Source organism: Phyllobates terribilis, unplaced genomic scaffold (genome assembly GCF_046119375.1).
Source record: "Phyllobates terribilis strain yellow unplaced genomic scaffold, ASM4611937v1 Scaffold_3__8_contigs__length_932513732, whole genome shotgun sequence".
Lineage (NCBI taxonomy): Eukaryota > Metazoa > Chordata > Amphibia > Anura > Dendrobatidae > Phyllobates > Phyllobates terribilis.
In genome coordinates, this window is record NW_027362763.1 from 488,204,447 (window position 1) to 488,231,583 (window position 27,137).

Genomic DNA, 27,137 nt, shown 5'->3' on the forward strand with positions numbered 1-27,137 from the left:
CGCCAAATTTCCGATTTTTTCACAAATAAACGCAAGTTATATGGAAGAAATTTTACCACTATCATGAAGTACAATATGTCATGAAAAAACAGTCTCAGAATCAGGGGAATACGTTGAAGCGTTCCAGAGTAATTACTTCATAAAGTGACAGTGGTCAGAATTGAAAAAATTGGCCCGGTCACGAAGGCAAAAACAGGCTCTGGCGCGAAGTGGTTAAAGGGTCGATATTGACTTTTATAATTGCTAGAAGTTCTAGTCCCCTTCCTCTCTGAAGAGACAATTTGCCTATTACATTATACTATAAACTTTTCTGTATGAGACTCCCATATTATAGAATACAGTATGTATATATAGGGTGCTCCCCATTTAGGGGCTGACAATTGTCCCCTATGTTCTTCATAGTCAAGAAAAAGTCCACAGAAATTGGGATCAATTCTTTCATGTTGTGTTCAAGAGAGAGTTCATTTGCGTTTTTCTTCACAATCTTCCTGTACAATAAATATTCTTTGGTTAATGATATTCCACAAACCAATTGTTTTAGACAGCTAGCCCTTGATAATCCAGAATACTGAAGTGCCGACAATTACAATGAGTAGGGAAAATCAATTAGAAGCAATTTCTCATTATAATCACTCTATGGAGAGAGGAAACAGAGCATTTTATTTTGGAAATATTGTATTCTGGTGTTCGCAGTTCTTAATATTAAACGTTATGTCTTTGCATCCTGATTTTTGTTATTTGCTCCTCGGTACCTGGAGGATCACCCTGCAGCTGACAGTTCCCACTAAACATTACTATGATTAAAATCTACTGAAATAAGTTATCACGTCTCACTGCTCCTAATTTACAATGTGCCATAACTTTTCAGTATATTTGGGACCAAGATCAACCTGCTTGACTCAAGAAAGTTAGTAAGTCATGCATTGTGACTTCCGCAGATGATGTTGTCAGTCTGGTTAAGTTCTGAATTGAGAACAGGCCAATGGTCAATGAGATGGAAGAAAGAATTGCAGAGAATGGGTATGCCTGAGGTCTTGTGGCACTTCTACATGACTGCAGTCGAAAGGCACAACAGAAGGTGCCAGCACATATTGTCTCAGGGTATTTCTGGCATCTGACAAAGGCTGAATTTTCCAGCAGCACAAATATGTGAAATAATGAGAAAATATAAATTATAGAAAAACTATAGAAATGTTCAGTATCTTGAATCTGCATAGATTTCCCCTTATTTCACCTGTCTAGTTCAAACCTTCTCAGAAATTCTTCATCTAATGCTGTCGTTCCTGGATTTGCAGTGATCTTGGGCAATGCTGCTTGTTAAACTAGGCAGAAGTGATACATAATATTCTAACACAGTGGCGTAACTTGAAGCATGTGGGGCCCTGTAGGGTCCGGTGAGATTGCAACCCCTGCACCTATTATAGTTACACCTCTGCTCCAATACGCAACAAAGATAGCGTTATGTGAGCAGTGATGCATTACATATCTTTTTCTGGGACTAGTCTATTGTTACAGCCTGTATTTAGAATTCTGCTGGTTGCTACTGGAACCAGTTGATAGTTTGTTAGCAGACATGCATTTCAGCTACGATGATAGATTTATAGTCGGTCCATTTTCAATAATTAAATTTAGTTTATTGTATAATGCTTGGTATATATAAATCATCAGAGCAGACTACATATAGAAACTGAACAAGCAGATTATGCTGGGGGATTTGAGCTCAGAATTTTAGATGTCATATTTGTACACAACTTTATAATTCAGTATGTTAGGTCTCAACTCCTTAAAGGGAACCAGCATGATTTTGTAATGTAAAGTAAAGACCTGGCTGTGATGGGGCTGTATTACTGATTACATTGATATATTTGTGGAAGAAATCTATTTTATTTTTCTTCTTTAATCAGCATTTGAAGTTTTCTGGTAATTAGATTTTAATGCACAGGGGCTTGACTGTACTGTCACACAAGGTGAGGGAAATACTTAATGCAACACAAAGGGAAGAGGGAAAGGGAGCCCAGACTCTAGGGAAAGGGCGAAAGTGGAGACCTCCTCGGTTGATCTAGCGTCACCCTGTCTCCCGTAACGGCCCTGTATTGGCTCTTCACAAATCGCCGCATTCGTGACTTGCCCTGTCTTTCCCTGGCATATGACTAAGGCTAGGGAAGGGAGGAGATGAGCACTAGTCGATCTCCACTTAACACTATAGACAACAGGGGTGGATAAACAGGGGGAAAATTGCTTAGCTTCAGAGAAATGCGCACACGTTCTCAAGCTCCAGAGAGGACGACGTACTGCTCTTGCTAAAGCTTTCACAGGTAGTAATGAATATCGCTGGCACCTCCCTCTGAAACACAGCAGGTATTTATACACCCAGGCAGGGTGTTAATTAGCCAGAGGGATGTAGCCGCTGGGTCCTAGAGACAGCCTCTAAGAAGATGTCTGTAATGCCAAACGTAGAGATCTCCTGCAATCAACTGCAGGGCAACTGTCTGTCACCTCTGACATACCCGTGAAAAGTACACTGGGTCTTCTCCTCTCCATCTGTGATTCCCCAGCCCCACCACCTCTGGTCTGTGAATGATAGGTCACTGCTGAGCTCTGAAACAGAGGAGGCAGGTCAATCAAAGGCTGAAGGCAGGTGGTGGGGCTGGGGAATCATAGACAGGGAGAAGAAGACCCCTGTGCACCGAAATTTAATTAGCAAAAAACTTCAAATGGTGATTAAAGAACAATAAAAGGGATTTTTTCACCTAACGTATCAATTTAATCAGTAATACAGCACCATTACAGCCGTGTCTTTACTTTACATTACAAAATCGTGCTGACAGGTTCTGTTTAAAATGGGTAAAATTGCAACTTGCTTGTAAAGTCAAACAACTCTGTCATATATCTCTTATTAAAAGTTGTGAAGAATGGTGGGATTTTTAATCTCATATTTAATTTCTTGCAGCCTAGGTTACCAGCCACCTCTAAAGGCTATCAGAGCTGGACGGTTTCCTAGGCAAAGAGTGATCGCTTGTGAACTGTTCCCTATTCAACTTACAATCACAGCTCTGATGTGCTCCTCAATTCCTCCGATACTGCAGAGGCCAAAGCGTTACAACCATGCCACTGGTGTGAACTATCAATCACACACAGTTCGGAGAAGCGGTACAACCATGCCACTGGTGTGAACTATCGATCACACACAGTTCGGAGAAGCAGTACAACCATGCCACTGGTGTGAACTATCAATCACCCACAGTTCAGAAAAGTGGTCAAACCATACCACTGGGGTGAACTATCAATCACACACAGTTCGGAGAAGTGGTGCAACCATGCCACTGGTGTAGTTCACCAATCTACAGGAGTACGCAGCTCCGCTGTAAGCAGTTGGCGATGCGCTCATGAAGAAAGATTCAACAACCTCTTTAACCTTTAATATGTTAACTTAAATATGCCAATTTTATTTCTATTGACTTTAATACAGTAAATACAATACAGTAAATTCAACAAGTCCTAAGTTGCTGCAAAGCAATAATGTTAAAATATGACTAATATTTTTTCCATATCTGGCTAAAAATATTGGTCCAAATATTTCATTTCACTACTCTTTATAATATATAGTCATAAAACAACAAAGTTCAAACAATATAGTAATTTAAGTGTGTTACAGATTATGCCAAATAGGACAGAGGTAACACTGTATAACTTGTATATCTGTCTAAATCAAACAGATAATAGTAATGTCATCTTTTTTGCAACTTCTAGCTCTTTTTTAAGTTTGGATGTGTTGTGCTGGAAGATAGGCTACAAAGAATTAGGCCTGTAACATGAAAATTGTGACCTTACAGTGTTTCATTAACGAGAGAATATATTGTGAAAGTATATAATGAAGCACAGGATGTATTATATATTCACTAGATATAAAACTCAACTTCTTTATTGTATAGTAACTTTTTACACTTCAGATTTCCATAGAAATGCAGAAATGCATGCATTACAGATATTCGATTGTGAAATGAATTGCCATTTAGATATACCAGTCTTTAGGGCACTAGTATTATTCATACACTGAGAGCAGGCATATACTGGAAAAACTTCTATCAATTTACAGTAAAATGTCTCATCTCATTTGCTGGCGCTTCAGCATCCACTATAGATAGCTCTCTATTCACCCAGTGATCCTAAATTATAAGGAAAAAATGTACCAGACACAAGATTAGTCCTCTAAAATTAATGTTTTATTATGTCTTAAAATAATGAATCTCCTTTGTGATTTGTAAACATTGTTGAATTATTTGTATTTTTGTATTCAATTTTAGGAGAAGAAAACTTACTGGCAATTTTGAAAAGAAGATGGTGGAAGTATATGTTCTTGGGCATAATAGACATAGAAGCCACATATTTAGTGGTAAAAGCACATCAGTATACCACATTCATTAGCATACAGGTAAGTCATTTGCATTTAGGTTGCCTCTTTTAAATTGTGTTAATTTACTTGTGTTCATTTGCATCAAGAATAGGAATTAGTGATTATTCTGGAGGAGATGGGAGTAAAATAGCATTTTTGGAATATGATAAATTAGACTGAAAAGGTGAAATTAGTTTCTGAAGAGAATGAAAACTAAACATTAGTGATGAGCGAGCATGCTCGTCACTGCTCGGTACTCGCCCAAGCATCTCAGCACTCGAGATGCTCGGAGCTTGCCGAGTACTTGCGCGATGCTCGGGTGGGAGCTCGGGTCCCCTCCCTGCATGTTTGGCGCTATTTAGAGCGCCAATCAACATGCAGGGATTGCCAGCCACACACTGTAATGCCACAGCCATGTTGGTTGTGGCATTACAGTGATTGTCCAAATCGATGGGAACAGTGCCAACAGTGAAACATGAAAAGCCGGCAATTCAGCAGCCGCATACAGTTATAACATCGGAACCCGACAATTTAGAATAGAGCATCACACATAGATTAGATAGATAGAAACATGTCAGTCACATATATAATAAGTACAGTGACAGTGTTGGTTACTGTACTTGTCATTTAGTGTTAAAATAAAGGATTAAAAAAAAATTGGCGTGGGGTTCCCCGTAATTTTAGTCTCTAGCGGAGGTTAAGCAGACGGCTGGGGCAGATGTTTGAAGCCTGGGAAGGGGGTAATACCCCTGGAGCTTCCCAGGCTACTAATATCAGCCCCCAGCTGAATACCTAGCCTTTACTATTAAAATGGGGGACCCCCCAAAAAAATCACGTGGGGTCCCCCCCATTTTAATAGCTAGCAAAGGCTAGGCAGACAGCTGGGGGCTGATATTAATAGCTCAGGAAGGGTGCCATGAATATTGGCCCCCTCCCAGGCTAGAAACACCAGCCCTCAGCTGCCCCAGAAATGGCGCATCCATGGGATGTGCCAATTCTGGCACTTATCCTCGCTCTTTCCACTGCCCTGTAGCGGTGGCAGTGGGGTAATGGGGCTGGGGTTGATGTCAGCTTATAATTCTAGCTGACATCAAGCCCAGGTTAGTAATGGGGAGGCGTCTATAAGACGCCCCCAATACTAACCCCATAGTGAAAGTGAAAAAAAACACCAACACCCAGAATAAAATCTTTTAATTGAAATAAACACACAATACTTTAATATTCTAAATTAAACTCTATTTACCATTACGCCCATTCCAGCTGAATCCCCTGTCTCCTAGTAAAAAAGTAAAATAATTAACCAACCTCATCCTTACCTTTCCATGGTTCCCACGACGGCTCCAGCTGTGCTACATTGAGATGGCAGGCTGTATCGTAGCAGAATGCTGCCATCCAGCTTCTCATCCTTCAGAGACACTGTAGAGTGCAGGTGACTCGCCCCCTGGGCCGTGGGGCACTCGGAACCGGGCTTCTGCGCAATGATGGGGGTAGTAGTGGCAACCCGATCCCGGGGCTCAGGGTGGTCAGACCAAATGCTGTGGCAGTCAATTTGTAAGGTTTTGAATGTCCGACTACGCCACCCGTGGATTGCGGTCAGGGAGGACCGCCGCTGCAAGGCAGGCCGCTGAGGCTGATGTAGATATGCAGCACAGGGATAGGATAACTCCCCACGGGAAGAGTGTAGCCTCAGGGCAGTGTAGGTGAACGCTGGGGGTGGTGGTGCAGGGCGTCCCAGTACCGTTAGTGCTGGCGCAGTAAGAAACACAAAGACAACGTGTTGCAGTCCAGGGTCTTTTACTCACAGTTCGTATACTCCAAGCCACTTCTGTACAGGTAATGACCGCCCAAGCCGTGCTGAGTCCACCAGGTGAGGGACTCGGTCAACCCCCAGGCAATTCAAGAGTATGGCACAGGACTCCCTTCTGTCCTTTCTCTGGCTCATGCCCCACCAGTGACCAAACTTCTGTCCAGCTGCCGCGGATCTATGCGGGCAAACGTGGGCCCTGTTTCCCGCTATCCTATATGGTGCCTTCCTAGCAGGTTTGGCGGGGGGTCGCACCAATAAATGATCACGACCTCCGGTTCTTGGCTGAGGATTATTTGCCTCCACCAACTTAGGATCCGGTACCTTTTTCTTGCCTGACCCGTCACCCGTTATCTCCTGGGTCCTTAGGGTCCCTTCTACCTTCGTGTTTCTGAGTCTTTCTACTTTTTGGTTCCTTCTCTTTCTGTTCTGTTCCTTTCTCCTCTCTCTCTCGTCCTGCCTGCGTCCCTGGGCCTGGCTCTGGAGCAGAGCTCCTGCAGAGCCTCTGCTCCCTGTCTTCTCCTCACAGACTGAACACTGAACTAAGATGGTGCCCACCTTATATACCTCCTGCTCTGTGTGTGAGCTCAGGTGACCAGCACCCAATGAGCTCCTACCTATGCTCAGAAACCAACCCCTATCTGCTCCTACATCACTGGGTTTTCCTCCCCACTCCTCACTCCAGCCGGGACATAGTCAGATGTGCCTGCATACATATATAAATGGGAGCACTGTAGAGCTGTCCCCCGGAAATGGGGTGTGTGTGATGCATGCAGCTACCTGAGGCCTGGTCCATACTCCATCCTTACCCGGGAGTGGAATACCACACCTTTGGTTGAGGTGCAATACCCCTGTAGCAACCGAACCCTCGGGGCGCTACACAGGCATACTTGCGGTCCACAGTGTCTCGCTGCGATGGCATCCAGATGAGCTGAGTTCATGTCCAATGAACTCGGCTCACCTCATGCACGTTACTGACAGCGTGGGAGAATTCTCCTGTGCATGCGGTGCCGGCAAATGAAGTTACCACGTTATAACTGTACCGATGTGATAACTGTAGTTACCGATGTTATAACTGTATGCGGCTGCTGAATTGCTGTTTTTTTTAAAGAGACGGGTGCGTGAAAATCAGAGGGCACTAGTGTGTTCCGAGTGCCCTGCCATGTTTTTCATGCACCCTCCTATATATCCTGCCTGCCTGTCTGCCTATATATTCTGCCTGCTTGCCTGACATGTTTCACTGAGCACTGTTCCCATTGATATGGGCAATTTTTGACCTTCTGCAGACCGCGAGCATCCGAGTATCACAATGTGCTCGGCCCGAGCTTCGAGCACCCGAGCATTTTAGTGCTCGATCAACACTAATAAACATGTATAGCAGGACACATAAGGGATTATTTAGTCAACTGGTTTAGTAAAGAGTACATTGTACAAATTGCTAGGAAAGTAAAGAGACAAAAGCAGATGGTCTTTGGAAGTTGAATTTGATTGAAATCGCTAGAAAAATGACACTGTGGGTAACATTTATCAACACGGTCTAATTTTTAAACTTAGAAGAAACAATTTGAAAATGTGCCAGATTTATCAAAGTGATTTATGCTGTTTGGTAAATTTAGTGCAAAGTCTACAGTAAATTTACTCAATCTATTATAGTTGGCTTACTTTTCGCAAAAAAATTGCACCAATTTTTTGTTGCATTTTTTTGCATGTTGGGACATGCATCTTTCTATTAAAGAAGCACTCCTCCCATCAAAGTTTTGTCCATTAATAGCTTATTCTGACACTGTGCTATAACCATTGCATTCTGGGCCTCACACAACTGTCTTTCCAATTCCTGAACTTTTGTTAGCATACATATTCTTTCCTCATGCTGTCTTCTATATGCAGACAACAGGATTCATCCACGCATACCAACAGCGTCCAACTCTTTACTTTTTTCTACTTTCACTTTCTGCAAGCATGCAACCACATCAACAGGTTCAGCATCCTTCAGACATTTGTCCCATGGTTTACTCAAACCAACACTGTGCAACCATTTGGTTGCCAAAATATTATAGTGAGTCTGTTCCCAACCTGGAATCTCAATAGACTCACTTACAACTACCTTTTTCTTAAAGAAAGGAATGTTTTACACAATATCACACTAACACACAGAGTCCTTTTAAATTAAAGATGATTGGAATTTTTAAAAAAGAACTTCTGAGCCTTTTGCGTATCCAGCCGACTATGCCAAATTATGTTTTGCCAAGTATTTAACACTAAGGGTCAGATACGGCTTTAAAGAAGGCAACCACTTCGGATATATCACAATTATATTTATAATAGTTCATTTAAAAGATAAAATACAAAATTAAAGGAATAGTATGATATTATGATATTGCATACACTTTTGAATATTTTAACATACAAAGGTTAAGTATGGTCTAGAATATGAGAGAAGCAACCACCAAGACAAAGAACCCCTGGAAAAATCACAACGCTGCATAGGCGTCCCCACTTATGCAGGTATTACAACACTGTACACATATAAGTACAGGTACACAAATTCTGCTTCTGTCTTTAGTCATGTTTCTGTTATGATCTGCAACATGTACTAAGGAAAGATAAGGGAAAACTGTCCCTACAGTAAAACTAAGCTGAATCCCTATGATGTAGCGGGCTGCCTGTTCCTAGCGAACAGACCCGCCTTAGTCCTCGGCTAGTCTGAGCGAAGACCTATAGCATAAGGGGAGGGGTCCCTAAAAGAACTAAGGACTGGGACAAAAATGGGACACCTCCTAAACAGAGAAGTTGTTGCAGAACACAAAAAGACAAACAGACAAAACAGTACTAGAGGTCCCAGAAGGACCAAACGAACTGACAGAGAAAGGCACAGAAGCACCTGGCTAGAGAAACAGTCAAACAATGAAGTCCAGCACAGCCAAAAGGGCGGAGCTGGAATATAAAGGCAGATGGTCACGTGACCGCAAAACACAAGATGGAAAAAACAAACAGGAGGGTTCTAACAGTTTCTCCGGCCTTATATAGTGATCTACACTATGTTGTAAGTCTAGTTCACCTTTACCCTCCAGTGGCCAGCCTTTGCGAATAGATGAATCAGAGATACAAGGCAATCATCAGACAATGGGGGCAATAAGCCCACACAATTCAAAAGCTCTCAAGAATCACATAAGAAAACTGCAGACAAAGGTTAATCAAATCTCCATGTTTTACAAATAATAAACATAGGACTATTTGAGAGGTAAACCTTCAGACAATGTGAGTAAACAGTTCTTAAGATTTTGTTAGTATGAACATTGTCTGTGTAATCACCAGGCAAGACTTTGTCACAATGAGCCATATCTATCTGTAAAATTATGAGCAATAATGCTGGTCTGTCATGGTTTGAATGCATTCTGGATATTTCAATATGGACTCAAAATATCCATTTTTATGTTCACACGACATGTTTCTACATAGAGCAGAGAAAAGAGAAGAATTAACAGAGTAGAAAGGCAAAATAAGCAATTGTAAATACATAGTGCCATATAATATGATAATTGCAATATATTAACAGGGTAGAAACTTTGATGGGAATGCTTCTTTAAAGTCCTGCCGTAAGAGAAGCACTGAGATACAAAATCATTTAGCTGTCCCAATGAATTACTACATCAATTGTCAACTCGTTACATCATAGTAACTTTGACTTGGTAATTTTTAAAGATTTATTTCAGCTGAATGCTTAGAACCAGGTTAGACTGATGGGCTTAAACAAGGCAGAAATATTTGAATGTCGACTTAAGTCAAGCATTCCTCGGTCAAACCTTTAATAGTGCTTCATGTAAGACATAAATCAGTCATTTTCAAATACATGGAAGAATGGCTTCACTTACATAGTAGGGTCCAATAAGCATGTTTTTTCCTGCTGTATAGTTATTGCCTTCCATATGCTGTTCTATTTATAAGATCTTCTTGCTTAGTAAGTGAATGTGTTATAACTTATAACTGAAAATCTAGAACACATAATTAAATTGTAGAAAGCTAAAAACAATCATACTTTTCAAGAGAGAAAGCTGGACTGCAAATAAAAATATTAACACTCATATTAACACATGTGACCCCAAAATTAGAAAATAGTCTCAATTCTCATCTCATTTTGGAACATTTTTATATAAAAGTGTTCCAGCCATGGTGAAGCAGTCTCTCTCTTCTTGAGTGAGGCTAAGGCATCTCTATAATTTATATAATATTACCTATATTGTATAAATTAGTGCATTTACTTACCTTTTTCTAGACACTCGTGTATCAGGTGTATTTACTATGGTGTCCTGAAATAAAAAAAAACAGATACTAACCTACCAGACCCCCATTGTTCCTTTGCATACACCACTAGCTGTGTCCCCCACCTGTCTTCTTGCTTACTCTTCCAGTGGGTAATGTCACAGGACTACTGCAACCAATCAGTAGCCAGTGATTGACTGCAGCCTTGATGTTCCATCTGATGAGATGGAGGAGAAAGGTAGAATTTTTTTACATTTAGCTCACACAGAATGTCATGGCTGCAGCCAATCAATAATCGCTAATCAGCAAGAGTCATGCGATGTTCACCAATAGGCGAGCATCTGTTTTTCTTTGCTTTAAGATCACCATGATCTTAATTGTGAAAGAAAATGCAATAGTGGACAACCCCTTCAATTGTTGCAGTGTGCTGAGAGAGTTGAATTCTAGGGCTCCATATATCCTTCCTGACATTGGACTTAATAATACATCCTATTTGGCATGGAGTTCCCACAAATAAACTTACCAGTTGTTAAGGGTCCGGGTGGTGGAACCTCTGTGCTTTGATGCAAGGAGGGACCAGAGGGGCATAACTAAGTGCCTTCATGGACTGACCCAGGTCACACGGCGGCTTAGTCGACTCCGTGAACCAAGGAGGGACAGGGCAGGTGAACCAGGTGCCACTCTGGGACCGATCTTGTGTGAGAGCAGGTGACTCCCAAGGGTCAGATGACAGGAGCTGACTGGTGCAGCGGATGAGCACGGCAGGTAGGCTGGTGGGTGATCCAGGTAGACAGGCAGGCGGGTACGGCGGATAGCCAGACAGGTATTCCGGGTAAAAGAGCAGGCGGGTATGGCAGGTAACTGGCAGGTGCTCCGGGTAAGCAGGCTGGCGGGCACGGCAGGTAACTGGCAGGTGCTCCAGGTAGGCAGGCGGGCGGGCACAGCAGGTAATCTGGCAGGTGCTCCGGGTAGGCAGGCTGGCGGTCACAGTGGATAACTGGCAGGTTCTCCGGGTAGGCAGGCTGGCGGGCATGGCAGGTAACCTGGCAGGTGCTCCGGGTAGGCAGGCTGGCAGACACAGCGGGTAACAGGCAGGTGCTCCGGGTAGGTAGGCTGGCGAGCACGGCAGGTAACTGGCAGGTGCTCCGGGTAGGCAGGCAGGCGGGCACGGCAGGTAATCAGACTGGCGGGCAGGACTGTTAGACAGACTGGCGGGCAGGACTGTTAGACAGACTGGCGGGCAGGACTGTAGACAGACTGGCAGGCGAGGAACCTGAGGGCTGAGAAGAGTGTTAGCACACAAACAACAACCTTGCATAGGCACCTCCATTTTGGAGGAGGTGCTTAATATAGGGGCAGTCCTCCAGTCATTGACCGGGGACTCTTTAGGACAGCGCGCACAGCCCCTTTAAGAGGGAGGGAGCACACGTGCCCTAAGCACAGTGCCTGGGAAGCTGCACGCAGTGCGCGCCTTAGCAGCGGGGGAAGAGGAAGACGCCGGCGGTGAGGGGAACGGCGTCGCTGCCCGGCAGGAGGCAGAGATGCCGATGCTACAATACCCCCCCTTTATGCCCCCTCTTCTTTAAGCCCGCGAGAAATTTTTTTAGAAGATGAGGGCCATGAATGTTCTCCCTGGGCTTCCAAGACCTCTCCTCAGGGCTAAACCCCTTCCAATCCACAGGAAAGAAAGTCTTTCCTCTTACCCTCTTGGTGGCCAAATTGTGTTCTACCTCGAAGATGTCCTCAGCGGAGACTAGAGCTGGGGTGGTACCTGGATCATCAGAGAAAGAATTAAGGACAACCGGTTTGAGAAGAGACATGTGAAAGGAGTTGGGAATCCGTAAGGAGGCCGGGAGTTTCAGCTTGTAAGCCACTGGATTGATTTGGTTCAGAACCTCAAACGGACCGATGAACTGCGGACCCAACTTGTAAGATGGTATCTTAAGATGAACATATTTGGAAGAAAGCCAGACCTTGTCTCCCGGATGGAATTGAGGCGGATCCAGACGTCTTTTATCAGCATGCTTCTTCATCCGCTCCGAGGACTGAAGAAGCGCAGATCTTGTGTCTTCCCAAATTGCAGAAAATTCGCTGACGACAGACTATGCGGCAGGATTGTCCACTGAAGAGGAGACAGGAAACGGAATCTGGGGGTGTTGACCGTAGACCACAAAAAACTGAGTTTTAGCAGAAGATTCGCTCTCATGGTTGTTATAGGAAAACTCAGCCCAGGGCAGGAGCTCAAACTAATCGCTATGGTGAGAGTTGACAAAGTGTTGAAGAAAACTGGTGAGGATTTGATTGATGCGTTCCACTTGGCCATTGGACTGAGGATGATAGGCCGAAGAAAAATCCAAGGAGACATCCAGAAGCTTGCACGTGGCTCTCCAGAAGCGTGAAGTGAATTGAACTCCGCGATCCGAGACAATGTGGTGGGGTAAGCCGTGAAGACGGAAGATGTGATGGATGAAGTCCTTAGCCAGCACCGGTGCAGACAGAAGATCAGGCAGGGGAATGAAGTGGGCCATCTTAGAAAAGTGATCAGCGACCACCGAAATGACTGTACAACTGGCAGAAACAGGAAGATCCGTGATGAAGTCCATTGTGATACGTTGCAACGGAGCGGAAGGCACGGGAAGACGAAGAAGACGACCGTTTGGAAGGTGCCTAGGTATCCTGTTACGGGCACAAGAGGAACAAGCCACAAAAAAATCCACAACATCCTTGCTCAGGTTGGGCCACCAATAATGTCGGGCAATGAGCAGAAATGTCTTCCTCTGGCCGGCATGACCAGCAAGTTTGGACGAATGATCCCACAGTAAAACCTTCCGATCCTGAACTGCTACAAAGGTCTTACCGGGAGGTAGATGAGACAGGTCAAACAGAGCAACAGTCATTATTTTGGAGGGATCAATGATATGTAGAGGCTCCTCCTCCTGGTTGGTAGACAAAAATGAACGGGATAGTGCGTCGGCTTTAATGTTCTTGTCTGCTGGGCGGTAGTGAAGAGTGAAGCAGAATCGAGCGAAGAATAGTGACCATCTGGCCTGACGCGGGTTTAGTCTTTGGGCATTCTGCAAATAAGCGAGGTTTTATGGTCAGTGTAGATGACCACCGGGTGCAGAGCCCCATCCAGCAAGTAGTGCCACTCCTCCAGCACTAATTTGATGGCCAGCAGCTCCCGATCTCCTATGGAGTAATTGCACTCGGACGAGGAGAAGAGCTTGGAGAAGAAGCCGCAGGTTACCATTCTCCCGGACGAGGATTTCTAGGTGAGCACTGCTCTGGCCCCGGAGGAGGAGGCATCAACCTCCAGGAAGAACTGCTTGTTGCAAAACGGACGGTGTAGCACTGGAGTGGAGGAGAAGGCTTGTTTTAGTGAGACGAAGGCTTTCTCCGCCTCGGAAGACCACTCCCTGGGATTTGCTCCTTTACAGGTGAGAGCAGAGATGGAAGCAGTCCGGGAGGAAAAATGAGGAATGAAGAGACGGTAATAGTTTGCGAAACCCAGAAACTGTTGAATTGCCTTCAATCCCTCCGGTTGGGGCCACTTTAAGACGGCTGACACCTTCTCGGGATCCATGCGCAGACCGGTCTCAGAAATTATGTAACCAAGAAAAGGCAAGGAGGTCTTCTCAAAGAGGCATTTCTCATATTTAGCATACAGGCGATTCTTCCAGAGCCTCAGCAGAACCTGACGAATATCCCTCCGGTGTGAAGGCAGATCCGGGGAGAACACCAAGATGTCGTCCTTGTACACTACCACGAAGGAATACAGGAGATCTCAGAAGATGTCGTTAACTAGCTCCTGGAAGACGGCTGGAGCATCACAGAGACCGAAGCGCATCACGCGGTATTCGTAGTGACCGTGCCGGTTGTTGAATGCCGTCTTCCACTCGTCTCCCTGGGGAATCCGGACCAGATTGTAAGCCCCCCAAAAATTGAGCTTGGTGAAGATCTTTGCGCCTTTTAGGCGGTCAAACAACTCTGAGATGAGAGGCAGAGGGTACTTATTTTTTATGATAATCTGGTTTAGACCTCTATAGTCAATACAAGGACGAAGCAAGTCGTCTTTCTTCTTAACGAAGAAGAATCCTGCTCCAGCCAGAGAAGTGGATTTCCGGATAAATCACCTAGCAAGATTCTCCTCAATGTACTCAGACATAGCGCAGGTCTCGGCCAACAACAAGGGATAGATTCGCCCACGAGGAGGTCAGGCACCAGGTATTAGGTTAATGGGGCAATCATACGGCCTATGAGGTGGTAGTGTCTCAGCCTCCTTTTTGGCAAAGACGTCCACATAGGACCAGTAGGGTGCCGGAAGGCCAGGTAGGTTAGCCGGCGTAGATGGGGGTCGAGCAGGATGAACCGGAACCAGACAGGATTCATGGGATTCCTGACCCCAACGGAGCACTTCACCAGATCTCCAATTCAGGACAGGCTTATGGCTCTGTAACCAGGGCAGACTAAGCAAGAGGGGATGAGAGAGGCTAGACAACACATGAAAGGAGATCTTCTCCAAGTGCAGCATTCCCACCTGAAGAGTTACAGGCTCAGTGACCAGCAAGATGGTTTCCGGAAGAAGCTTCCCATCCACTGAGGAAACCGCCAAAGGTTCAGCCAGACGTATGGTAGGAATCTGATAACGCTCTACAACTTACTGTTGAATGAGATTCCTTGTGGCTCCAGAATCCAGAAAGGCAGTCTCGAAGAAGCGGGTCTCACCACTGGTGACAGAAACGGACAGAGTCAAGGACGGAGAGGAAGAACTCTTGCCTAGGACGACCTCTCCGAGCGGTCCTAGACACTGGAGTTTCCCGGTCTCTCCGGGCAGGAACGGATCTGATGCTCTATACTGCCACAGTAGAAGCAACTCCCCTTGGCGCGGCGTGTCTCCTGGCGAGACTTGACCATCTTGGCTTGGTCAATTTGCATTGGCTCTGGAGAAGACACCCAGGGGATTGCTGGTTGCGAGACAGGTCTTCTCTCCCGGGTCGTCTCCATAGCACGTTCCAGAAAATGGATGTCGATCCGGGTAGCTAAAGACACCAGGTCATCCAGGGTGGGAGGTATGTCTCGGCCGGCTAGCTCATCCTTGATCCGTCCAGAAAGGCCCTCCCAAAAGATGGACACCAGTGCCTCATTATTCCAGGCCAGTTCAGATGCGAGGGTGCGGAAATGCATGGCATACCGTCCCACAGAAAGACTCCATTGATGGAGTCGGAGATGTGAGGAGGAAGTAGAAGATCTTCGTCCAGGTTCATCAAACACCTTCTGGAAAGGTGCAGTGGATGAGCATGGCAGGTAGGCTGGCGGGTGATCCGGGTAGACAGGCAGGCGGGTATGGCGGATAGACAGACAGGTACTCTGGGTAAACGAGCAGGCAGGAACGGCAGGTAACTGGCAGGTGCTCCGGGTTGGCAGGCTGGCGAGCACAGCAGGTAACTGGCAGGTGCTCCGGGTAGGCAGGCAGGCGGGCACGGCAGGTAATCTGACAGGTGCTCCGGGCAGGCAGGCTGGTGGGCACAGCAGATAACTGGCAGGTGCTCCAGGTAGGCAGGCTGACGGGCACGGCAGATAAACTGGCAGGTGCTCCGGGTAGGCAGACTGGCGGACACAGCGGGTAACTGGCAGGTGCTCCGGGTAGGCAGACTGTCGAGCACAGCAGGTAACTAGCAGGTTCTCTGGGTAGGCAGGCAGGTAATCAGACTGGCGGGCAGGACTGTTAGACAGACTGGCGGGCAGGACTGTTAGAAAGACTGGTGAGCAGGACTGTTAGACAGATTGGCGGGCAAGGAACCTGAGGGCTGAGGAGAGTGTTAGCACACAAACAACAACCTTGCACAGGCACCTCCATTTTGGAGAAGGTGCTTAATATAGGGGCAGTCCTCCGGCCATTGGCCGGGGACTCTTTAGGATGGCGCGCATGGCCCCTTTAAGAGGGAGGCAGAGACGCCGATGCTACACCAGTGCGTCATGGTGAACTTGCAGGCATTAGAGTTGTGCCCGCACAATCGCCACCACTTTGTGCTCAGCTTAACTGATAGCCAAGCTTTTGCTGTAAAAGCCATTGCCAGTGCCAGAGCCACCACTGGCTGTTTAACCTTCTAAATGCCACAATAAATTGTGAATGTAGCATTTGAAAGGTTGTGAGAGGGAGGAGGCTCCCTTTCTCACCCAATTGACACCCCTGAAACGTAGTCACAGAGAACCAATGGTTGTCATGGAATCTAAAGGATAAACAATGACCTCCAAATCTTCCAGGTATAGTGGCCTGTTGACCCTGCCATAAGCAGGGTCTAACAGGCGTTCTAGGAGTGTAACACAGACAGTGTAACAGGTGTGTCAGAGGTGACAGACAGTCGCCCTGCAGTGGGTTGCAGGAGATCTCTACGTTTGGCATTGGAGACAGTTTCTTAGATAAGAGGCTGTCTTTAGGACCGAGCGGTTACCTCTCTGTTGCTAATTAGCTCTTTGGCCAGGCTGTATATATACCTGGTGTGTCTGAGAGGGAGTCGCCGGCCATATCCATTTCTACTTGTGAAGCTTAGCAGGAGCAGTACTTTGTCCTCTCTGGAGCTTGAGGTCGTGTGCTTATTTGGAGTTCATATAAAGCTAAGCCATTTCCCCTGTTTTGTCCACCCTTGTTGTCTATAGAGTTTGGTGGAGGTTGACTAGTGCTCATCTCCTTCCATCCCTAGCCCTAGCGTTACGCCGGGGAGAGTAGGGTAGGGCGAGGCACGCGTGTGGCGATTGCTGAGGAGGCAATATAGGGACGATAGTTGAGACAGGGTGACGCTAGACCAAACTAGGAGGTCTCAACTTCCCCCATTTCCCTAGTGTCTGGGCTCCCTTTCCCTTTCCCCTCTGTGTTGCACTAAGTCTTCCACACACCTGGCGTGACATGCCTCAGATATCCCCACCATGTCACAATTATTTTCCAACAAAATTAATTCTAATTCCTCCATTTTGTTGGTGAGGCTTCTGGCATTCGTGTACATGCATTTTATGTATCTCTCTGTACCTCTATTCCTTCTTACTTTATTGACTGTTCTAACCCCACCCCCAATTTCTTTATTTGTGCCCAGGTCACTATCTGCACTATCTTCCCCACCCATTTTCGCCCCCAGCACAGCTGCACCCTCCCCATTGAGGTGCAGCCGGTCCCTAGCATAGAGTCTGTAGCCAACTGAGAAGTCGGCCCAGTTCTCCAGGAACCCAAATACCTCTTTCCTACACCAGTTCTTAAGCCACTTATTTATCTCCCTAATCTCCCGTTGCCTCTCTGGCGTGGCACGTGGTACAGGTCCTTGCTTTAAGCTTGCAGTCTAATTCCCTGAAATCATCTTTAAGGACCTTCCACCTACCTCTAACTTTGTCATTTGTGCCAATGTGCACCATGACCGCTGGGTCCTCACCAGCCCCTCCCAGTAATCTGTCAACCATATCAGCGATGTGCCAGACTCGAGCGCCAGGTAGGCGGAGCGAAACCGCAGGTGCGGTGGACAAGGCTGAGCAGAGCGAAACCGCAGGTGCGGTGGACAAGGCTGAGCAGAGCGAAACCGCAGGTGCGGTGGACAAGGCTGAGCAGAGCGAAACCGCAGGTGCGGTGGACAAGGCTGAGCAGAGCGAAACTGCAGGTGCGGTGGACAAGGCTGAGCAGAGCGAAACGGCAGTTGCGGTGGACAAGGCAGAGAGGACAGGGCTCTGTTCACATGGAACAGACAGGAAAATGCAGGAAGATGGCTAGAACACAGGAGGAAGATACGGAGGAAGGGAAAAGGGACAAGCAGAACCAGATACACACAAGGTACAACACATGAAGTAGCGAGTGGACACAAAACTCACAAACAGAAGTACAGTGACAACGAGTTGGAGTTAGGTGCAGGTTCAGATACTGCAGGAAAAGGGAAGGTACGGACATAGAGACAAACAGGATAAGAGAGTGTTCAGACAGGAACTGACACTGCAACAAGATACAGGAGCGAGTCTGGGTATACAGACCCCAGAGAGGCGGACAAACAGGCTAAGAGATAGTTCAGACAGGCCTGGAAATACAGCCCCCAGGTTGGCGGACAGGCAAGAAACAGAACGGAACCTGGCGCATCAGAGGCAAGGAACCCTCTGAAGGTAAGAGTTGCTCAGGCATCTCCTACAGGGTGGAGTGGGTTTAAATATCCAGTGACTCACAGCAATAGGCTGGGGACGCATTAGGAGTGCGCCCACAGCAGCTATAAGAAACAGGAAGTAACCGGGCCGCCGCCCTAAGCAGTCAGACCAGAGCATGCACACAGTAGAACAGGAGCACGACTTACAAACTGGACTGAAGGTTAAGATGCGATCTTGCATAGTGGGAGATGGTGCACTATGCAAGCACGCCGCCCGGTATGTTACAGCATGTTTATTCCCATAGGGTATATATTGCGCACAGGTCTTATTCAGGATCCTAATAAATGTCTCCCATTTGCTTTGTGTAGCTTTATGTCTCAGGATATCGTCCCAGTTTATTGCACTAAGATCATCTCTCAACCGTTGGAAATTTGCCTTCCTGAAGTTTAGTGTCCTTGTAACCCCTCTACTACACATCTTATTAAAGGTTACATGAAAACTTATTATTTTGTGATCACTATTACCCAAGTGACCCCCAACTCGTATATTTGATATGCGGTCTGACCTATTGGTTAATATTAGGTCTAGCAGTGCCCCCCTTGTTGTTGGGTCCTGAACCAGTTGTGAAAGGTAATTGTCTCTCATAGTTGTCAAAAACCTATTACCTTTGCTGGAACTACAGGTTTCTGTCCCCCAATGTATTTCAGGGTAGTTGAAGTCCCCCATAATAATGACTTCTCCTTGAGTCACTGCTTCATCTATTTGCTTTACGAGGATATTCTCCGCTGCTTCCATTATTTTTGGAGACTTATAACAAACCCCTATCAGTAATTTATTATTTTTTCCCCCTCCCCTTATCTCCACCCACAGGGACTCTACATTTCCATTAGATTCACATATATCCTCCCGCAAGATGGTTTTTAAGGATTATTTTACATATAAACACACAAGCCCCCCCTCGCTTGTTTGTACGGTCATTTCTGAACAGACTATAGCCCTGTAAATTAACTGCCCAATCATGGCTCTCGTCCAGCCATGTCTCAGATATCCCCACCATGTCATAATTATTTTCCAACAAAATTAATTCTAATTCCTCCATTTGTTGGTGAGGCTTCTGGCATTCGTGTACATGCATTTTATGTATCTCTCTGTACCTCTATTCCTTCTTACTTTATTGACTGTTCTAACCCCACCCCCAATTTCTTTATTTGTGCCCAGGTCACTATCTGCACTATCTTCCCCACCCATTTTCTCCCCCAGCACAGCTGCACCCTCCCCATTGAGGTGCAGCCGGTCCCTAGCATAGAGTCTGTAGCCAACTGAGAAGTCGGCCCAGTTCTCCAGGAACCCAAATCCCTCTTTCCTACACCAGTTCTTGAGCCACTTATTTATCTCCCTAATCTCCCGTTGCCTCTCTGGCGTGGCACGTGGTGCAGGTCCTTGCTTTAAGCTTGCAGTCTAATTCCCTGAAATCATCTTTAAGGACCTTCCACCTACCTCTAACTTTGTCATTTGTGCCAATGTGCACCATGACCGCTGGGTCCTCACCAGCCCCTCCCAGTAATCTGTCAACCATATCAGCGATGTGCCAGACTCGAGCGCCAGGTAGGCAGCACACTGTTCGACGATCCTTGTCTTTGTGACAGATTGCCCTATCTGTTCCCCTAATAATTGAATCCCCCACTACCAGCACCTGCCTGGCCTGCCCTGCTCTCCTATTTCCCTCCTTACTGGAGCTGACACTCCTCCAGCTTTCAGGGGACATGCCTTGCTGCAGCAGTGCTACCCCTGTACCGTCACCCCCCTCATCTGCCAACTTTGCAATCTTATTGGGGTGTGCCCGATCAGGACTAGCCTCCCTGGCACTCTTCCCTCTACCCCCCCTTCTGTCACCCAGCTAGCTGCCTCACTGTCCTGCAGCTCCCTACTACCACCTCTACCCCAGTGAGCAGACTCCTTTCCATATTGTCAATGGATCTCAGTGTTGCCAGCTGCTCATTTAGATCCAGTACCTGGGCTTCCAAACACACAACGTGCACACATCTTGCGCAGCAGTATGCAACCCCGACCGGCTGTTCAAGGATTGCATACATGTGGCAAGATGTACACTGGATAGCATTGCCAATAATGGAGCTCATTTCCTAATGGGGATTGCCCTAGACAGAAATGTTAAGTAAAAATAAATGTAAAGAATTAATAAAATACAGACAGCAATTCAGTCCAAATTCCTCCCTTCCAAACTCCCTGAATCCAAAGTCACTGAAAAACAAGTCACACACTTACTTCCGTTTGCACTCACACTCCGGTCACACTCAGCTCGTTCACACTCGCTAAGGAAGAAGATTTAAAGAGGTTTTGTTTGTTTTTTTCCCCTTTTGCAGCAATGCACCCTACAGCTCAATGCACTTCCAAAGGACTGGATGCCCCAACCAGCTGCCCCTTATAAACCCTTAATTATGACCCCTCACCCTTAATTACCCCCTTGTGAGTATAGCTACACCTCAGGATTTTAGTGCAATGTAGTTAACCCTTAAATACACAGGTAGTAAACTAAGAAACTGTAAAACTGTAGTGAGAAAATAGGTTTTAAAAAGCCCAATAAAACTAAACAGGTAGAAAAGCACTCAGCAGGTCACAATTCAGCAACTCACCGCAATTCACACAGGTATTTTCTGCAGGATTCCCAAATACCTCTTCACTGAAAAACAAGTCACACACTTACTTCTGTTTGCACTTATGCTCCGATCACACTCAGCTCATTCACACTTGCTAAGGAAGAAGATTTAAAGAGGTTTTTTTTTTTTTCCCCTTTTGCAGCAATGCACCCTACAGCTCAATGCACTCCCAAAAAAACAGGCAAATAACATTTGAAGCCCTTTAAAGTGCCTAAATAATAAAGCTAAAAAGTAGTTAATTAAAAAATTATAAGAATATAAAAAATAAACACAAAACAAAAAAAGCAAAAAAATCATGAAAAAAATGTTATGCCAATAAATACGTGATTCTATGTAAAAACAAAAAATAAACAAAAAAAACACACATATTTGGAAACGCCACCTCTGCAACGTCCCGATCTATAAAACTGTCTCCCTATTTAACCCATACAAAGAACACAGTAAAAATTAAAAAAATAAAAAAAGTGGCTAAAAGAATGTTTTTTTCATCATACTCCCGAACAAAAAGTGGAATAAAACACAATCCAAAAGTCTTATGCAAAATATTTATTTTCTATAAATTGTTTTTAGTGTGCAAAAATAATAAAACATAAGAAAAACCACGTACAGTAAATCTGATATTGCTACAATCATACTGCCCCAAAAACGGTGGACAGAATAAAAACTGAAGTGCTGTTTTTTTTGTCTCCCAAAAATCTGTTATGTATCTAAAAAAATGGTACCAATTAAAACTTCAACTTATTCTGCAAAAAAAACAAACCTTCAGATGACTGTCGGCAGAAAAGTAGAATAATTACAGTTCTCAAAATATGGAGATGCAAAAAAATTTTTAATTAATAAAAATACATTTTTAGTGTGTAATATTAGCAAAACATAAATAATGGAATTGAATCTGGCATCACTATAATCGCACTGGTCCGAAGAATAAAACCGTCTTATTTATAACGCATGTTCAATGACGCTAAACATAAATCATTTATTGAACTGCTATTCATTTGTTGAATTAGCCTACCAAAGATCCTGTGCTCTACAATGACCACTTACTGTACATAGGGGTTTGCATCAAATCTCTGAAATACGTGATTCAGGCAAAACTCTTGAAAATTCACTGTAATGAGGCAGATGGAGTCACTTTGGACCTCGTCTGGCCTATGATCCGTCGGGGTCAGTAGTTTTAGACAAGCAGAAAAGCACTTATGACCACAGTTTTGTACACCTCTGAAAAAACGGACACCATAAATCAAAGGAAAAATGGAGTCTATTGTAACTCTGCCTGCCTCATTATAGTGAATGGTTCTATCTATATGATGTATTTTGTAGATTTAGATGGAAACCCCCAAGTAAGTTCTCAGTGTACAGCAAAGGAAAAATATGAACTGAGTTTTAAAAGCATTCTAAAATGTTATGTACCCCAACATGGTATCAATAAAAATTTCAACTCCACCCACCAAAAAAAAGTCCCACCTCAGGTCTATCATCTAATAAGGGAAATATTAGGATTAGTGTTAAGCGAATATGTTCTGTTAACCCTTTCACCGAGTATGCTCGGGCCGAGCTCCGAGTATTTATAGCTGCTCGGTGATATGGTTGAATCGCTCCCGTGTGCATGATTTGCAACTGTTTGACAGTTTTATTACATGTGAGGAATGTCTATTTCTTACTAGTGTTGAGCGAGTATGTTCTGTTAACCCTTTTGCCGAGTACGCTCGGGCTGACTGCCGAGTATTTATAGCTGCTCGGTGATATGCTTGAATCACTCCCGCGTGGATGATTTGCGACTGTTTGACAGTTTTATTACATGTGAGGAATCTCTATTTCTTACACCTTCCTCACATGTAATAAAACTGCCAAACAGTTGCAAATCATGCACACGGGAGCGATTTAACCTTATCACCGAGCAGCTATAAATACTCGAAGCTCGGGCAGAGCATACTCGGACAGAACATACTCGCTCAACACTAATTAGGATTAGTGTTGAGCGAGTATGTTCTATTAACCCTTTCGCCGACTATGCTCGGGCCGAGCTCCGAGTATTTATAGCTGCTCGGTGATAAGGTTAAATCGCTCCCGTGTGCATGATTTGCAACTGTTTGACAACTTTATTACATGTGAGGAATGTCTATTTCTTACACATTCCTCACATGTAATAAAGCTGTCAAACAGTGGCAAATCATGCACACGGGAGCGATTTAACCTTATCACCGAGCAGCTATAAATACTCAGACAGAACATACTCGCTCAACCCTAATTAGGATCTTCCACATTACTGACAGCGCAAATGCTCTGGAAATGCGACATGCATCCCCCCCTCCCTAAAAAAAAATCTAACGAAATCTGCTATCCAAAATCCAAATGGCCCCCTCCTTCTGAGGTCCACAGTGTTTTAAATGCAGTTAGTGTCCACATGTTTAGTATTATTGTAGCAAGGAGAGCCCACTTAACAATTTACAAGGTGCACATCTCTAGACGCACACACTGGGCACAGTGTATGGGGCACTACAATGTATTGGGCACTACAATGTCATATTTGCAATTTTTGCTCTAAAACATGCACTGCATGCTTGTTTCTAAAGAACAACCATGGAGTCAAAATTGTCACTACACCCATAGATGAATTAGTAGGGGGATTTCGTTTTCAAAAATAGGGTCACTTGAGGGGGTTTCTGCTGTCCTTGTACATGGTGTCTCTGCAAATGGAGTCTGCAAACTATTCTAAAAAAATCTGCGCTCCAAAAGTCAAATAGTGTTTCACCCCTCCCGAGCTCTGCTGTGTAGCCAAACAGTACTATGCAGCCGTATATATATCGGGTATTGCCACGATCAGGAGAAATTGTGTAACAAATAATGGGGCCATTTTCACCAATTCCCCCTTGTGAAAATGTAAAATGTTGGGCTGAAACAGCATTTTAGTGGTAAAAATGTAATAATTTTTTCTTTAGTGCCCAGTGGTATTAAATTCTCCGAAACATCTGTGGTGTCAATATGCTCACTGCACCACGGTATGAATTCAATGAGGTTTGTAGTTGTAAAATAGGGTCACTTATGAGAGGGTTCTGCTGTTCTGGCACCTCAGGGGCTCTGCTAATGTGACATAGCACCCGCAAACCTGTAATGAGCGTTGCACTTAACCTGACCAGTAGTTTCTGACCACATATAAGATACTGGTATACTCAGCAGAAATTGCGTAATAAATTGAGTGGTCCATTTTCTTCTATTATCCCTCTTGAAAATTAAAACCTTGGGTGTAAAGCAACATTTAGAAATGTAATTTTTCATTTTGACAGTTCAATGCAATAAACTTCTATGGATCACCTGTGCGTGATGAATTCTTAAAAATGGGGTTAATTGTGAGGTGTTTCTGTTGTTTTTTTGGCATCTCAGGGGCTCTCCATGTGTCATCGCGTCCACAATCTATTCTACCAAAAATGCTGTGTACCCAAAAAGTAGTTTCCAACCACATATTGAGTATAGGCATACTCGGAAGAAATTGCACAACTATTTGTTGTGTCCATTTTGTCCTGTTACCCTTGTGAAAATGAGAAATTTAGGCTAAAGCAACATTTTCATAAAAAAAAGTAATATTTTATTTTCATGGCCCAATATTTTCAAATTCTGTGAAGCACCAGAGGTTCAAAATGGTAATCACACCCCTAGATGAATTCCTTGAGGGACGTAGTTTCCAAAAATAGTGTCACTTTTTTTCAGCATTATTCTTTATTAAAATTTTTCCAATTTTTACAACATCAAAAATAAAATACATCACCCTTAAGTATACATAGAAAATAAAACATAAACATACAATTACACTTCTTTTTTTTTTCAAAGAGAAAAAGGTCAATATTTCAAAATCATAAAAGGAGTGCAACATTTAACACAACAGATAACATTACGAGACAGCTTAAATTTACTTAAATCATCATCATGTGTTAATAGGAATGGCCCACGGGGACAGAGTCCACAATTTCTATCTATCCATAATTTTCTTTCTATGTTGTTGCGAGAATGCTAGCATATTTCCCCTCCTCTAGTGGACTATTTAAGATTTTATAGATTAAAGACATTTCTTTAGTTGTGGAGTTCACATTATTTAAAACATTTTTAAAGCGGACCTCTAGTGTTTCCTTTATTTAGGAAACGTCTTATTTGTAAATATTGATAAAAACAACTTTTGCTCAAACGATACTTATTTCTAATAACATCATATGGCATAAGGACTGAGCCGTCAAATATATCTGCTAATGTATTAATTCCACTGTTTTGCCATAATGCAAGATTTAGATATTGGATATGAAATTCTATAGACCTAATGAAATATTTGCCAATGGAATAGACAGATTCCTTCTAGCCCAGTTATTCCAAGCATATACAGTATAGTTGCCACCATAGTTAATAAACAAGGAGAAAAAACTGTTGGCTTTAGATATTCAGTTTCACAAGTTCTCCTTGTAGCTCCACCATTATCAGAAACTGATTAAATTTGCATCCATCTATTAGAACCTTCTTCCAACCACCAATCCTTTGTTGAGTCAAGAATAGCAGCTTTATAATATGCCAATACATCCGGAACTCCAATAGCCACCAATCTAAAAGGATAGGCAATAATCTTTCCTGAACTCTTGGTTTTTTTCCCCACCTATATGAATTTACCAATTAATACCTGAAATTTGTTAATCAGATGACGGGGAATTTTTTAGATACATCTAAATAAATATAATAATTTGGGAAGTAAGGAGATTTTAAAAGCATTTATCATTGCTATCCATGATAGGGTAATCGTCGAGTATCTTTCCAGTTCCATTTTAAGTGAGCTATATATGGTGTCAAAATTCTCCTGTACCAATAGATGTGTAAATACAAGAAATATACAGTACATAGATACGAAATTCCCTTTTCAGCCCACTTAAAGGGGAATAAAGTCTCTATCTTACTTTTAGTTTGATAGCGAATATGAATAGGAAAAATTAATTACTTAGACCCATTAAATTTTGTAGGGTTTCTACTCACTTGAGTGCGTCGGGAGGAAAACAGGAAGCTTTTTCATTTAAGTGTCCATGTCGGTTTATTGCTTCATAAACCGGTCAAAACCAAAAGGAAAACAAACAGCCTATAGTGCAGGCAAAAACAAAGTACACAGTCCTTTAAGTATAGTCTCTGGCTAGCCAGTCCTGTGGGCACACAGGCTGGATAGCATCAAGTACACGGGCTCAGTCTGGAGACAACAACACACAGGAGGCATTCTCCCTCCAAACACAGACCATGTGTCAAACAAAGGACTCCATTTTAAACTCTTAACCACATCCAGAGATGAGGTATGTGGGTAGCTAGACCCGCCCATCTCTCCAAACTACCCATAACCCAGTCCCAGATGCACCAAACAGTCCTCTTAGTGCTTACGTGCATTAGAGCAACATTCCCGGGTGACATCACAGAGGATAGCCATCTCTGTGATACATACCTCCCATTAACTATGTGCCCGTTAGCTACCTTACAGTGTATAGAAAGAAACAGCGGAAAAATTCATCAAATTTCTATTGATGGCCTGGAGGGATTTTTCCACATTTGTGCAAGTTAAAATTACATTGTCCGCATAAAGTCTGATTACATGATCCAAATCACCTACTTTTATGCCTGAAATATCTGGATTAACACATATGGACTCCGCTAAGGGTTCTATAGCCAATGTAAAAATAACTGGCGATAATGGACACCCCTTGTGGGTTCCAATAGTGATATTACACTTAGAGGACAAAAAACCCGTAGCTGAAACCATTGCCAATAAAATAAAACCTATCAGACCAAATTTTGCAAGAACTTCCTCCAGATATCCCCAGTGCACCCGGTCAAAGACCTTCTCGGCATCCGAGGACAAGAATGCACTAGGAATACCAGACAGCTC

At 44.1% G+C, this 27,137-nt stretch overlaps 1 protein-coding gene across 1 annotated transcript in view; it reads left to right on the forward strand.

Annotated features, from left to right (window-relative positions):
* The window catches only part of SLC35F1 (solute carrier family 35 member F1), a 687,614-nt gene that overhangs the window by 593,545 nt on the left and 66,932 nt on the right, over positions 1-27,137 (forward strand). The window contains exon 3 of the mRNA XM_073675924.1: positions 4,305-4,432. Coding sequence (XP_073532025.1) covers positions 4,305-4,432 — 128 coding nt within the window. The remainder of the gene's footprint in view (positions 1-4,304; positions 4,433-27,137) is intronic.